Raw genomic sequence first — 16,807 nt, forward strand, 5'->3', positions numbered from 1 at the left:
TTACAGAAAAAAAGCAATATGTATATTAATGAAGGAAAAAATATAATGAATATAAAGTAAATGCAAAAGAAATGCGTCACTTTTTGATATTTAACAAATTTAACACATATATATCAGTGAAAGAATAAGAATCAAAGTCAAATGGCGTTCTAAAAGTTGTAATCATGTGTCGAAAGATGGCAGTAAATTTACTGTGGCTACAAAACTTTCATTGATAATCCACCTCAATTTCAAATTATCTTTGCTATCGTCCTAATAACAAATAAAACTCAATGCAAAATTATTGAAATTAATATCATGAAAACGTAATCGAATTCTCCAACTACGAGTAATCAAAAGCGAAAACACTTACATGTTATGCGAGTAGGAAGCCATTTTCTTCATATTAAGGTGGTAAATAATGCAGCTGCCATGTTGGCTGCCTGAAACTTCACGCCTGCATATTTAAAGCTGTTTTCGCTGGGGAAGTACTCTACATTTGTGTTTTCCTTTGTTTACGAGTAATGCGCTAATAGGATAGGGAAATTTAATAAAAATTGGACCTTAATTTCTGAAATTCTATAGGTATCTAAACAGGTGTTAATAACCTGTTAAATGGAATACGTTTTTTAATCATTATTAAAAACATTGTAGTAGAGTACAGTAGACCCAATTGCAACAAACTTAACTGCACCCGTCAAACCGGGGCTGTTTGGCCAGGCCCCGGCCGCATACATACGAAATTTTGACTAGGTTTCCGTACGGAATGACATGTGAGGGACGGGACGGAACGGGACGTCGCTATATACATACATAGTGCTGTCTCGCTTGCACATCTCAAAATTCCATCGAAAACCGACGCAAAATTCCATATGTAGGTATGCGGCCGGGGTATGCCCATCGATACATTATAGAATCATTCTACTGCGTTTATTTTTGATATAACCACAAACTTAAAAGAGACGTAGATTTTAGTGGTATGAAATGATTCTGAAAGTAAATTTTAATTTACTCTTAACCACAACACCATAATTAACTTTTTTTTTTCGAGTGGCATGTAAGTATTTCGTACATCGTGAACATGCGACGTAAGTAATGCGCTAATAGGATAGGGAAATTTAATAAAAATTGGACCTTAATTTCTGAAATTCTATAGGTAGGTATCTAAACAGGTGTTAATAACCTGTTTAATGGAATACGTTTTTTAATCATTATTAAAAACATTGTAGTAGAGTACAGTAGAGAGCGAAAAAAAAACAAGTGATATAACATAACATAACATATATAGGTAAATCACGAAATGGTCCCGACTCAGCATGGTGCTAGCCTGGCTGCGCTAGCGCTGGTCTTCCGTCGGGGCCATGACCGTGTACAGCACGAAGCGTAACACAATATTTACAATAAATATTTAAAAAAAAATGACACATCATTAGACACATCACATACAAATTGGAAAGCAGAGAAGTAACTTTAAACAACGAATTTATAGAATATACATTAGTAGTTATTCTCTAATTAATAAGAATTATCCATTTAGATTTAAATGAACATTTTTTTTTGTCATTCATGTGTACCTACTGCATTGTCATAGGTAATGTTTTGATCCTAGTGGAATTAGTTTACACACTTGGCCCTGCATTTTTTTGTAAATTCATTAATTACAACTTTATGACTATATTTCAAACTAATTACATATAAACTAACTTTAAACTTAATTTGGGGTTATTATAATACTCGCCATTTTTTCGACATAACTCGATATAGGGAGTAAAACTTCAAAAGGTTCAGGAGTTATAAGGATTTTTGTGCATTTGGGGTTACTTGACAAAGAGAAACAAGGGTAGTTTAGGAAAAACAGTCTCATATTCTAACGCAATTCAACAATAAAACGTTATCAACATTTACTAGCAATATGTACTCAACAATAGCATGATGTTCGGATGCTTGGCGTATTGACAGGCTGCCTTTGACTACTTCTGACAAAAATCAGTTAAGAAACCCTGGATAATCTAAATAATCTAAAAAAACTATATTTCGCGGGCTGTCATTGATCAGTTATCAAAAGGCGATCAGTGATACCCCATGCCACTAAAACTGAAAAAATACAAATGGCCGCCATGATAATGATTTGCAACAACATTTGAAGTTATTGATTTGTTTCTGAGTCATGGGTGTTTTCTATGTATTTAAGTATTTATAATTATATATTATATATATCGTTGCCTACAACACAAGCCTTATTGAGCTTACTGTGGGACTTAGTCAATTTGTGTAATAATGTCCTATAATATTTATTTATGTATTTATTTATTATAGGCCGATACATGCCTGATTCAAAAAATTACATAAAATACATATGTATGTATATAATATGTATGTATATGTATGTGTATTATATATGTATATAATGTATTATACTATATTGAACATTGTACATTAGAAGTTAAACAGGCTATTATTGATTTATTATGTACAGTTAACTAAAAATTATATGGTAAGTTGCGGAGACTTTTCTGCTAAGCCCGGAAAACTTCCTACACCCCAAACATTTAAGTACGTGTATTATTTAAAATGTATTGCTTTAGGGAAAAAACGCTCTGTTACCTATACTAAACTAATAATGAATGCTATATTAATTTTACTTATCCCAATTAATTTTGTTTCCAGAAAAATTCGTAGATGCAGCAGCGTCCGGCTCCGGATCGCCGTCGCCACCTCTCGCTGAGTACGAGCGAGATTCCCCCGTCGACGTCTCGTCCACGTCCGAGGCGGGATCGGCGAGCGGCGCGGCCGGCGGCTCGCGCGCGCTGTCGCCGCCGCCGCGCAACCCCCAGCTGGCCGAGCGGTGGTCCAGCGACGAGATGAGGCACATACAGTGCCATCTCGAGACGAAGGAGCTGTGGGACAAGTTCAACGAACTTGGCACGGAGATGATTATTACGAAAACTGGCAGGTGAGTGCACGAACGAGTGATTAAGCCTGCTGCCCGGATATTTGCGAGGTGACTCAGATCAAAGCTTAACTACAAAACTCACGATCGGGCACCAGGTTCAATTGTATTGGAACTACGAGAGGTTTAATTATACATTTTACTGTAGCATACCTTACATACAACTCAAATAACTCAAAAATATTGGTCCGCAAGTCCCTAACCCACAGCAACCATTCAACAGAGTCCGCGAGAAAAATGAGCGGATATTAAGAAATTTGAACCTTCAAGACAAAACCGACCTGTCTAATACTATACGTGTGTAAATAATTAAAAAAACATGAGTTCATTTTAACACGCTTATGTTGTTAGTTCTTTAACTACTGTTACTCTTTAGTAGGTAGGTCGTAATATGTAAAAATAATTAAGACTCTCGGGTAGGTCAGTTAGGTCACTTGAATTTACGTAAATACTGCTTAATAACTGATCTATTTTTAAGCCTAAATGAGGCTTGCATCGGAAAAGTGGTTGACAAGGGTGTGTAATGTTTTTAATAATAACAATTTGCGAAATTTTATTTTTCATAATTTGAATTGCATAATTTTGATATGCAGAAATTATGATTTGGTATAAAAACAAATACAATAAAAACGAATTGCATAATTTCGAAAGTAATTATAGTTTAGTAGCATAGTAATGTATTTGCATAACAGGTAACCAGTATAATGTTCACTCTGTATAGGGACCGTGCGCGTTGGAGGGTCTGCCATCTTGTGGCCTGAATCGGAACCAAAAACGTGTACATTTACACGTCAAATGTTTTCTTGTGCATAGTAGGTTCTGCCATCTTGTGGGCTACATCGGAACAATAAACATCACATTTACGCCTCGCGCCAAAAATCTGACGGCGCCTGTGCTGCCTCCTACAGTTGGACGTAGTTAAAGGAAAAGGATCCAATCCACAAAAATACCAAAACATGAGTTAAGTATACCAGGCAGGCCTTTAATGTGTATATTTTCATTCAGCAAAAAAGCACTGAGCTCACATAGCGTTTTCATATTTTAATCGACATCGGATACCATCCCCCATGTATGAAAGATTAAAAATGGTATTCAATACTCTTGGTACCTTGTTGTAAAATTATGTTAGTGACAGGACTGGTTTATATAAATTTCAACAAGATAAATCCAAACTGCTTGGAATCTTTTTGAGAAAATGCAATGAATACTTTTCGTCCTAAATATATATCAACAAAACTGATCCAACCCATTTGGATCATTTTTGAGAAACTAATTTGACGATGTGTAAATACTTTAGCTAAACAACAAAAACGATTCAGCAAACTTGGATCACATTTGTGAAATTCTTGTTATTCCAGCATTGGTGTGTCAGTAAACAACAAAAACGATTCATGTTAAATATATTAACTTTAGGCTGACTTTTTAAATTTAAACAACTTTATACTTAACCTAAAAGGCAGTTTTACTGCTATGATAGGCTAATTTTGATTTTTTTGCTATATATGTCGACTTGGATCGTAATTCATAAACAAGAAAGAAATCATTCAAACTGTTTGAATCATTTTTGCAGGTTTAAATTAACTTGTTCTTATATTCAGCGTCAAACATCAAAGTCGATTTAAGTTACTTGGATCTTTTTTGATAATTTACTCCAGGTATAGTTTCATAGTGGCAAATTAATCAACAGAAAAGATCCAGTTTACATAAATACGTTATAGGGATTTTTTTTATTTAAAATGGCAATACAATGCTAAATTTTAATAACGATCCATGTTAATTATATTGTTCATAAAAAAAATTGCTTTATATAAGTAATTATAATTTTGAAACTTTACCTATCATTTTTGTAACTAAAAAAACTGATTTTGCTATTGCGTCATGCTGTGCATTGTCGCGAAAGACAGGTCTGTGGATTTGTAACGACAAAAATGGTGAGTAAAAGCTATTTTGGTTGAATCCATCAAAACTTCTTCCGATAAGATAAGATAAATTATTAAAGTTCTGTTCTAATATGTGTATGTTATTATTTAGCTGAGAATAGCGATCCTAAATTTTTTGCACGGAAGGCATGCTATGACAAGAATGAAAAAAATGACGAAAATAGGCATAAAAGTAAGTGGTATGGTTATAGTTATATTTCTTTTAATCTACAATTACTTTGGTATTAACTATTAAATATTCATTTTCCATTGGTTTTACAAAAGATTAATATGTGATGAATTTGGTATGTCATGGGAAATATTGTTCAAAAATGGTATCTTGATTTATGTCCTAAATTTTTTTTTTATGTAAACGATTAGTGATGCGTTTCAGCGGGACTGGCGGGACCTTGCTCAGCACAGGGAGGATTGGAAAGCTAGAGGGGAGGCCTTTGCCCAGTAGTGGGACACACAAATAGGCTAATAAAAAAAATAAAAAAACGATTAGTGATTATAAGAGGCTTTTATTATCGTTAAACAGAAGTGATCTCAATTTTGTTAATACTCAATACTTTGATAAGCTATTACATTGTTTTTTTAATAAAGTTTTTTATCTTTTCTTGGTGATTTTCTCGTTTTTTTTTCCAATTTATTGGGATGGATCCTTATTGCCTATTTAAAATGAAAAAGGTTACATGGAAAAAGTATTTTCTCAAAATGGATCCAACCCCACATTTAGTTAAATATCTCAAGAAATACGACATTAAAGTAAATCGTTTATGTACAGAATCTTAAAACACGTCAAAACTCATGTTTCATCCAAATAAGTATTATGGGAAAAGTGAATCAGTAATGAGGAATACCATTTCTACCTTTAAACCTCCATAACTTTTGCTCATCTCGCTGTGGATTGAATCCTTTTCCTTTAACTACGTCCAGTTCATGCACGCTCCCTATACTATTTTATACTCAGAACGTTTTTTATTCATGAAAACCAACAGCATAATGTTGAAGGTGTGGTTTCACAATAAAATCACGGCAAATCGTTCATAAACTTTATTTGATTGAGTTTGCTGAAAGTTTAACAACACTGAATTACTAATTATTAAAAAACTTAAACATTATATTTGCATGGAACATAATCGATTATTCTAAGCGTCAAACTTACCTACATCCATACTTTACGTCTGTCGACATACCTATATCATTTTACCGCAAAGCAGCGGCCAGTGTGAGTTGGAACCTCTGTGGTTCCTAAGGGATTCAGATAAACTTCATATAAACGCCTAGTGAAAATGAACAAGCAAAAATACAATTTCCGAGACATATGGTTCTGCCCATATGGTCGCAGTTCTACCTAACACTCCTCCTCGCTTCGCTCGTCGTCGTACCTAACGGCGACCAGCTTTAAAGTTGAATAGGTAGATTGTTGTATAATTTAATAGTTTGATTGACACCAAGTATATCATAGAACACTATGTCACCATTCGTTAAAATTTAGTACTATATTTTAATTATTATACGAAATGTATGTTATAACAAGTAAAATTATTCCTAAGGATTGTTATGAAGAATGTTTTTATGATTATAGAGCATTCTGTCATTAAATTAGTATGACTAACAACTTTATATGTTTTGTTTTTATACATAATGTTTATTATGAGTTTCAATAGTAGTTAAATGAAATTATGCTAAAAGTTTGTATTAAAATTGAACGGCACCCGGTTGACAAACATTAAAGCAAATCTCTTATTAACTGATTATTAGCCAATAGCACCCAATAGTCTGCTACTAAACCGTTACTTTATAGTCATCATAACACATGCAATTTCTCCAAGTATCTAAAAATTGAATGGCACATTAGACCACAATAGAACCTACCGCATCGCCGCTCACCGCGCTTGATTGAGTACATTTAGTCAGCGACTTGTAGTGTAGGTTAGCCATTAAGCTTTACAGTGAAATTAAAAACTCAGTGGTAGGTAATCGAATCGATTGTTGGTTAACGAGATCAAGGCGAAATCGTCGATCGAAGTCGCCGGCGATAAGGTAGGTGGCACAGTGGCGGTCGAGCGAAGCGTGTCGGTCGCGCCGCGAACGCGCACAATGGGCAATCGGCCGCCGCCACCGCGCCCGCGGTGGCCGACTACCCGACATCAAGTCGTCAATCGAAGAATTGTATAGGTTGAGGCTTTGATAGTCGATACAGGTCTAGTAAAACCGTTTTCTACCAGCCATGAGAAATTAGACCTTATGTCATATCAGACTAAAGATTTATATGGAAACGCTTTTCTCACAACATAATCTGTACTAATCTGTAGGGAGTTATTTTTATAAAATACTAAAAAGGGTAGATTTTAAAATAAGGCACTGAGACCAGCGACAAAATCTACTATTTTGGCAATATTTCGAATGAAAGGTATTTTTCCAATATCTGTACATTTTATTCGACATTAATTAAAAACTTAGGGCTTTCCGTTACTAACTTTTTGATTAAGGTCGACTGGTATATACAGATTTTGGATAAATCTTGTCTCCTAAGATCATTTTGGCGTACGAGCATAGAATCAGGTAGCTGCTCTCAGTGTCTCATTTAAAAATTACAGCCTTTATATTGCCATGCATTCATTTATACTTTATGAATGATATTTTTATAAAAATTATAGATTTAGTTTCTTTAAAACAGTATATTATAATTTATAATTAAGTATATACTAATTATTAGAATATGTATATGACCCAAATTATATTTTAATTAATATTCTTTGTTTGTGAAGCAATATTTTTGTTTACTGAAGCTGGTTATCTGACATAAGCGAATCGTAAGGGCATTACCTACGTTTTAACGAAGCGGTTTTGGATTATCCCAGATAAACAAAATTCTCGGGTGTCAAAAGTGGACTGTAGATTTTATTGCTATCTAAAATAAACCCGATTTCGTCATTGACTCACTCACTCACTCACTTATTCACCAATGATCATCAAAACTCTTAGGGTAGTTCCTGAAGTCCTAAAAAGCTGAAATTTGGTATATAAGCTAGTATAATAATCTAAAGTATAATAATCAAACAACAATAATAATCTAAAACTTGGAACATTTACCCCCCATTTAACCTAGGGGATGAAAATTTGTATGAGGGTTCCACAAATTTTGATGCTAGAGGTCTGAAAATTTTTATGTTTTGACTAAGGTGTTGAGTTTGTGAAGTTAGGGCTTGTAGAGTTAGAAGCTTGTCTCTACATGAGATCTGCTAAATTTTTGACAGTGCGAGTTTATATGGTTTCGTCTTGGCAACATTTTACATAAAAATGTTATTGGTGGGATATATTATATTTTAAGTAACATGAAATATCAAGTTTACCGAAGTTTATATATTTAGCAATATTCACACCATTTATAATAGGTGCTCGTTATCAGTGCGCCGGCGCCGTTATCGGAGGCAGTAAATCACCGCGACAGCCCGCCGATCGTGACAAATTCGCGACCTAATCTATCGATAACGACTAACGACACAGCACTTTCCTCTTTTTCCAATTTTTGTAATTTGCCAACCCTTAATGCTTAATCAATATTTTGATAGCACAAGATAAGAACATCCTTAATTAAAGAAAAAGGGTAAATGTTGATCCTTTATAATTTTTAGGTTAATCTAAACTTATAAGAATAACTTGGATGTAAGTTTAGGTAATATTTATACAATTTTTAGTTTTTATATTTTACTCCAGAATAGTAAATAATTATTGCCTAAATAATTGTATATGTATAACTTTTAATGTCCTGTGTTACCATTTTATTGAATAGTATTTATGGGTAATAACTACTCTATGCGAAGAGTTTAAAATAACTACGTTACCGCTAAACGAAATATAAATGGGCACAAAACCGAGTACCTACGGAGCACTAAACAATGCCCGCTCTTTCACGGACTATAAAGCAGTATTAATACCTTACTTATTTATTCCTTATAATGTTCTCGAGTTAACGACGCCTCGGGCATTCAGTTTTTCTACCTCGCACCATAAAACACGACATCTGGAAACGCATTGAACGCATGCAATATTTTTATACCTATGCTAACTAACACAATATGCGTTAATATGATTGATAATATTGTGTTATTTCATACTGCCTCTTAAAAAGCATTGCATGAAAAAACTTTACTTATGTTACTATTACCTTTTCTTAGTACGCTACGATGTATCGTCATGATTCGCCCACGTTATCTCTTTTTCTGCATTAGCGATATGTTCGTTACGGTCGTGCGAGTTAATAAAAGATTAAACGCGATAGCGAATGCTACAAAGGGCTTTGGGAAGTCGCAATGGGAGACAATTTGCCACACACCGTCACGGGAGCTTATCTGAGTCGGCCCCGTCGATTAGCATAAATCTCGCCAACTAACCGTCACGAATGTGTGTCGGACGACGCGAGCCGCGGGAGCAAAGCAAACAGGAGGCGAACTCTACACGGGACGACGCGTCGCTCGCATGTCGCGGCGACGATGCGCGACGAATCACGGCCGTCGCCCGGCCACATAAATCAGCATTATCTCGCGAGATACCCGCCGGACCCACCCCGCCATATCACGCGGCCCCGTGTCGTTCGAAAAAATTAATGACTCGGAAAAACGATTCGCTTATGAGGGATCTTTCACTGTAATTGAATTGCTCCGCGGAGATCTGCCGAGTTGTCGGGTCATATCGAGGACGTCAGATGACATTCGGTGTTCAACAATTTGTGAAAAATATAATAAGTAAGAATTCAATGCCTGTCAAGCCAAAGTCTGCCAAAGTATTTTGCTTAGGTACATATGTGCATCAAATCGTAATCGTCTCTGGCAATACGCTATAGGTTTTGTTCTCATGAAGTTGGGCATTTAAATAAACATTTCACCAAAATAAAGAATTCGAAACATTTATCCAGATAAAATAAGCCAAATAAAATAATACCTACAGTAACTATTAGGAGCCGTGCCACAACAAGGTCTGTTATTTATGACAAGTGCATCACCAATTGAATGGAAGAGCTTAATCCGCGCACATTAGCTCGGTTCACCCCGAGAGATTATCATAACAGCCGTAATAGAATAATGTAAATATCCAGTAGTTGGTATGCTAATCGCGTCGGAGCGGTAAGCTGCGTTTTAAAACCTGTCTCATTGTGTGGCTCTTTCGAACTTTATTCAACTGGGGGCTATTTTTCATCCAGTGTGCAAATATTTTGATGTTTGTCAGCTTCCCGATTACGCGTCCAACTGATGCTGGCGGGTTTAGTTTTAGTGAAACTCGCACTATCAGTTATTGGTTTTTGATAGAATTTATGGTCAGACGTGGTTTGATATAGATAAATACTAAATTTTAATTTAATATTGTCCCCTATTTTTGGATCCCTAATGTCCCTAGCCCAAAATAGGGTATCTGTTGCCCTCTTGATAAGACTTTCACACTAGAAGATTAGTTATAAAATAACAATACGTAAGTCATAACCAATAAGGAGTGGTTGAGTACTATGCACTACATATATATACGAGTAAGCCCTCTTATCTAATGGGCGGGCTGATTGGAAGGTGTCGAACGAGCCATGCCCCCATCATTAGGCTCATTTGTCAAACCCAAACTAAACACGAAAGCCGTCTTTATCTAAAAATGAGCAGTACGAATGGGAGAACAATACTTCAAAGAGCTGCTTCAAATGCTATCGGTCGAATGTATTGTTGTATATGTGTTGGAGTTCCGACCTAAGGGTTCTACGGTGGTTTAGAAGTTGCGGGCGAGCCAGCGCGGTGAAGATGTCTGCCGGAAGGCTGCCAACGCTTTAATCGGCGCACGGACTTGGCAGACAACGCGGTCTTTGATTTACTTCTCAACACCATTCTGTTAATATAGAGAGAGATATACATATTTATTTGCACAATAAAATGAATAGCTTTTCGCCGCGTCTGATGTGGCTGCGATATTTTTGCGTAAAACTATTTAATTTTTAAGCGTTTATTTAAAATGAAACATTTGAACAGTGAGTAATAGCCGGTTAAAATATTGCTTTATTCTATTCTCTCTAAAGACAGGTTGTATAATGTAGACATTTCTTGTGTATTTTATCACGCCAGCGTTTGAAGATGTTCTTAATTAAAACACTAATCACTAATAATTTCATGCGCTGTCACAACCGAGTGCGCTGCTCAAGTAATATTTACTAGCATTATAAAACAACTGAGAAATATCATTATTTATCTTTTATTTTCAAACACCATAAGTAATGTATGTCCTCGTGATGGTATCAAAACTGGAAGACACGTTTAATGGTCAAATGCATTTGAGATAGGTTTAATCTGTGTTTTAAAAACTATAAACAAGCATCACATAAACATCAAGTCGTACAAATAATGTATTTGCCAGTGTTTTATTTACGAACGAGTAGTACAGAGCTCGCGTGTCCAATCCGCAGAACTAGCGGACAATTTATAGAGCGATACCGTGCGCGTCCCACGTGTCTCTACATGCACATATATACTATTCGAAAACTAGCAGTTTGTCACAGCTTGCGTTGTCTTTAAATCAACTATGACACTTAAAACTTCAGGCATCGCTTTTCAATCATTGTAGCAAAGCACATGGCATGGACCCATCAGGATGGCGGCGCACTGTGAACGCACTGGTTTCATCGAGATGATCATATGCACTTTCCTGCATTCTCTACCAGAGGAGACACCTGGAACAGGGGGCGCATGCAATCTTTGATATCTTGTATGAAAGATGTAATGTGGATTTAAGTGTGTGTGGGTGTCGCTTGAGTAGCGAGGCTGCGCTCCCCGCGCTTACAGGTGCGCGTCGGCGTCGCCCGCTTGCCATTTGTCGCGCTCGCACGATAATTGTTGATATACGATCGCGACCCGACACCGTAATTGTCAACGCTTAATCTTCTAATTGGATCGCATTTAACATGCCAGCGTGTCGCCTCCATATCGATGTGCCAATAGTAAAGTCATGCGAAAAATTCATTCTCGATTTCGGTTACATTCGTAAAACATAAATCCACCGTCGCTATATAAACGCTGAATGGACGAAGTCGAAAAGCAATTCGCAACGCCAATTTCAAGAACAGTAAAAAGTGCGATTCACAAGTGCAACTTGAAACGGCGTTTAAGAGCGAACCGAGGGCGGCGCCCACCGGGGGCGAGAAAACAATTTGGAATTTTATCGGCGGTGCCTTACCGCGCGGGGGGAGGGGGGCTGTTACCTCTGATTTATGCCCGGACATTAGGCGCGAGGTGGGCGAACGCGCGAACTGCACACGAGCCGCGACCATTGCCACGCATTACATGTCTCAACACTCATACCCTACCTCACTATTTTACAACTACCCCCACTGCCACCCTAAGCTTTCTTTATGAGTTTAATTCCTATCAAGCGCGCAATAAGCTCAAGTTACTTTTAATAAATACTCGGATTAATATTGTCTCCTAAAAGTTGAGCTGAAACCCAACGGATATTCCGAAGTCATTTGAATTCAAAAGCTAATTTCACTAAAACCTACTAAAACCTTTAGATGAATCGAGTTGGCCGCAACTCGCGCATTATTTAACTTGTTCCAAGTTTAAATTGAAAACGCCACCAAACTCTTTGCGGGGCCAAAGTCAAATTTTGAACTTTGCTGCTGAATCGGAAATTTCTTTATAAATATCTAATTAGCTTAAATTCAGTTTGTGTCACGCTGCCGACACTAATTTTATTCGTGAAAGACGGCGTCGGGGGGAGAGCGGGGCGAATTCTCACCGTACCTGGGTGGCGCGGTGAAAATGTATGCAAACGGGTACGCGTTATTTGACGGAACTGAAAACGACAAAAGAATGAAGAAGGAAGAACACGCGACGTTGAAGCGGTGACGCGCATCCCCGTCCGTCGCACCGCGAATTCACTTTGATTCGTGTCTTATTACGAGATTAGCTGTCACTCGTGCGACAGAGATCTTTAGAGCCTGTACATTTTATGAAAAGCTCTCCACATAATGATTATACAAGGTGGAGGTACAGGAAGGCATGGAAGAATAAATAGAAGTTGCTAATTAATAATATAGTTACTTCTTAAAGTACGGTGTATAAATGTGACTGAAGACTAATTGTGATAACAAGGGTTTAGAAATTCGTAAATAAAAAGATTGCAATTAAGTTATATCGAGCTGAAAGTACCTATATACCTATTTCATTCAGCCCTTACAAAAAAGCAACTCGTTACAAATAAGAATTACACCTACTTTTAATTTCCAATGGATTAATAATTCAAGCACGCAACCCTATCAACTATTATCTAGGTTATGTGAAGAGAACACATGTAGGGTATTAGAATACAGCTTGTAATAGATGTGTGATTCATGTAAATGCACCCTTAGCATGTATATCGGCGACTGATCTCGCCCCGCACGCCCCGCATATGCCGCGGGCACCCGACGTCCTGAGACTCCTGGGCTAAGGGTGTCTCGGAGAAAACGTGTAAACTAATTATGTACATTTTCGTAGCCACTTATTTACATAACCACGGGCTGAACCCCGCTTTCACCGTGAATATTTCATTTGTAATCTTTACTTTGACGGTTTAATATGACAGCTGTTGGTTTGTTTGGTGGAAACTTTTAATTTTCGTCGTTTTCTTCCGGTGCCACCGACGCCCTTTGTGTGCGTCGTCTGACGCCTCCCGCCAGTAATGATAGGTGATTATCGAATAAGTTTTTTCGGATAAACGTTTGGGAAAGTTAGTAAGGTGTAATTTGTAATTTTTGCTGAGACGCGCGGCATCGGTTGTTGCCTGACAAAACGGGAAGGTGCTTATTATATTGATGACTGTTTTGTCCTCGGGTGGCATACGTGTATATTTGGTTCGCGACCGATATCGACTATTAATGAGGGTGAAAAGGGTTTCGTGGGCCAAAATATTCCGCTTTTGTTTGGGAAGCAATAATTTGGTATAGGAGTGGTGCGGTTGTTGTGGAGCGCGCAGGAAGCCAATAAATAAAACTATTAGTGTACCTTAGTAATGAGCGAGTGAACTGTGGCGTTTCGCGGGTATTTATACCGTGCCTTCACGGGAACTAATTTATGGAAGTAAGTACGCGGAAAATGTTTATGTAGAGACTAGCCCTTTCGTGTTTGCTTGTTGACATCCGGTACCACTTTTTGTATGGGCAAACTATGCGATATTACTTATGTTCCAAAAGTAAGCATTTTTAACGATGAACATTTTGGACTTGTTCTAATTAGAAACTTAATTGGATGTAACAAACTAAAATAAGTAAGGGTTAATTATGTCAGTGCTATTAATTATAGTTAATAACATACCAAACATAGCATGAGTAAAATGGGCTTCTAATATTTAGCAGCATGTTTAATTTTTTTCACTTTAATGTTAGAACTACGGTGGGCATGTATTTCCACCAATTAAGATTATTTATATGTTACTGAAAATGTACTGTCATGAAATAATTTTACAGTAACATTCCCTTCGCGCCCAGCGGGCAGGATATTGCAGTGAAGTATAGTGGTAACCTCCACCACCAACGACGTACTAAGCACTATAAAAGTAATTCATAGAACCGTGCACAATCTGTATTATTGTTTAACAGTCATAAAGCACGGTCTAGACAAGTTTAGCCATCATTCAAGACAAGCGCAGTCCGTTTGATCTCGACAAGTGTCGAGTGACGCGCTGCACTAACCGCCGGTGTGGGCTGTCGCCTGCTGCTGTCGGATGCCAATTTGTTAGCCCACCGGCCATTAAAACACATTACTCATAAAGTCATAATGACAATTTCAATTTGAAATAGGTATTCTTCTACTGGCTCTATCCTCAACTTTGTTTTCGTTAATCGCAGTTCCATATGTTATGGAATGGTTTTGAGCAAAGAGTATTTTATGTACCTAACGATTTTTGTGTCAAATTTTATTTACATACCTAAGCTGCGACCAGACATGTGGGAGAGTCAAGATCTGAGAACGGGACCGAGTGCCTAGCCGATAATTTCATACATTCATTTTTTTTTTGTTCTTAGATATATTATAAGCGGCTCGGCACTCGGTGTGCCGCTGGTCTGGTCGCAGCTTTAAGCTTAACAGAGTACCTAAATAGATCTGCTTACAAACTTTTGTGTCTATGAATAGCAAAGCTAGTTTTTTGTTCTGTTACGGTAATTTTATGAAATAAGTATACCGATGATTCGATAAATGGAATTTATGACACATCTGCTGGAGCTTGAAGTTAGCAAACCGCCGTTAATCGAGCAATGCCAGAGTATGCAAATAATCGCGCGGTAGTTTGGCCCAACCCCAATAATCCAGCGAGAGGTCACGACATTATCAACGGACCTCCATCGCAGCGATTACAGCCGGGGGTAGGGTTATCACATACCATTACGTACATAAACTCCTGGCATTATCCCTGTTTCTTAAACAAAATTCCTGGCCCATCAATGGGCGAATGGGATGTTATTTATGTTCAATTTGTAATATTTTTCCTAAAAATAAACTTATATAATTTTATTTTAAATACATGTCCCTAAATTTCAGGTAGCAGTGTTATAACCGCAGCAGTAAAAGGCACGGGACAGTGTTGGCCGAACGTTAACCCATTACAATTTGAACCTTAAATTGTAACCATCCGTTATGGTTTACGGTTCAATTTGTAATGGATAATTGTCAATTGCATTAACGTTTCGGCCAACACTGGTACGTGATATGTTTAATTAAAATACATTTCAAGAGCCCGTAATCAATAATATGACATACACTATACAGCCACGCGATTCTTCGCGTTTCTCCACCTTATTTTTTATCTAGCCCTGAAAAATATCTAATAATTCCTGAAAAGTTGTAATGTCTGGTAACCCTGGCCGGGAGACGCCTCCCCGTTGACATGTAGCGTTTTAACAGTCAGTACGTGCCTCCCCAAGCTCCCCCCTCCCCGGCCCGGAACTGACGACATTAGCAGCCGCAGACATAGGGCACGTCTCCAGCCAGACGCTGACATACGTAGCTATAGCTACACTTAACATTCTTGAGACGTGCACACGCTTTATACTACATCGTCTTCTGGAGATTTGCGTCGCATGGTTTTAACTTGTCAAGCAAATGTACCATCCAGTCATCAATCTCGCATGTCGTAGCGTACTTACTTTATTACGTCCATTATTCATAGATTTTCTTTACAATGGCTTGTTCGATATTTCTTAAACATACAAAAATTAATTTGCATAATATCTATTATCCACAGGTTTACACTGTCTCAATAGGTGCTGTTAACGCCTACTTTTTTCAATGGACAGCTGCGGTGTTCAATAGGCTCATCTTACAGCATGTAGAGACTATTCTAATACGCCTTAAATAATTCATATCAGGTAGCATAAGCAGTTTTTTTAACCACGGGCATTGTTTCCATAGTATGTTCCACAATACATTTGACGTATTCGTGTACAGTTAGCATCAATAGTAGCGGATGAAACAACGCGCCAAAAGTATCTGATACCGTGGAATACGCTTTACCAAATAGAGATAGATCAAAAATATCACACAGTTCAATTATACTACATGTAGAGACATACTCGTATCTCTTTTTGTTAAGCTCTTAGAGAATGGTAGATAATTTTGATCTGATCCGTTACTTTTGATGCTGACTGTACCTACAATCCTACAATGAGACACCCAAACTAAGCTTTTAGGGCAGTTTCAGACTAGCGTATTTTTTCTGCGCGTATACGGTCGTTTCATCGGTACAATCTTACACGCGCGTTATATGTTCCTACATTTGGCCTATACGACCTTACACGCGCGTTACTTTCCCCTACATTTGGCCTATACGAGCTTACACGAGCGTTACTTTCCCCTACATTTGGCCTATATGAGCGTACACGCGCGTATGCATACGCTCGTATAAATCGCTAGTCTGAAACCGCCCTTACAGTTTCAGCGTTACACGT

General features: G+C 37.4%; 1 protein-coding gene across 2 annotated transcripts in view; it reads left to right on the forward strand.

The window, feature by feature from the left end:
• Positions 1–16,807, forward strand: part of LOC133517889 (T-box transcription factor TBX20-like) — a 50,039-nt gene that overhangs the window by 4,173 nt on the left and 29,059 nt on the right. For both annotated transcript variants that reach the window (XM_061851358.1, XM_061851359.1), the window contains exon 2: positions 2,647–2,932. In XM_061851358.1, the coding sequence (XP_061707342.1) occupies positions 2,647–2,932 (286 nt within the window). The remainder of the gene's footprint in view (positions 1–2,646; positions 2,933–16,807) is intronic.

Source organism: Cydia pomonella, chromosome 5 (assembly GCF_033807575.1).
Source record: "Cydia pomonella isolate Wapato2018A chromosome 5, ilCydPomo1, whole genome shotgun sequence".
NCBI classification, from domain to species: domain Eukaryota; kingdom Metazoa; phylum Arthropoda; class Insecta; order Lepidoptera; family Tortricidae; genus Cydia; species Cydia pomonella.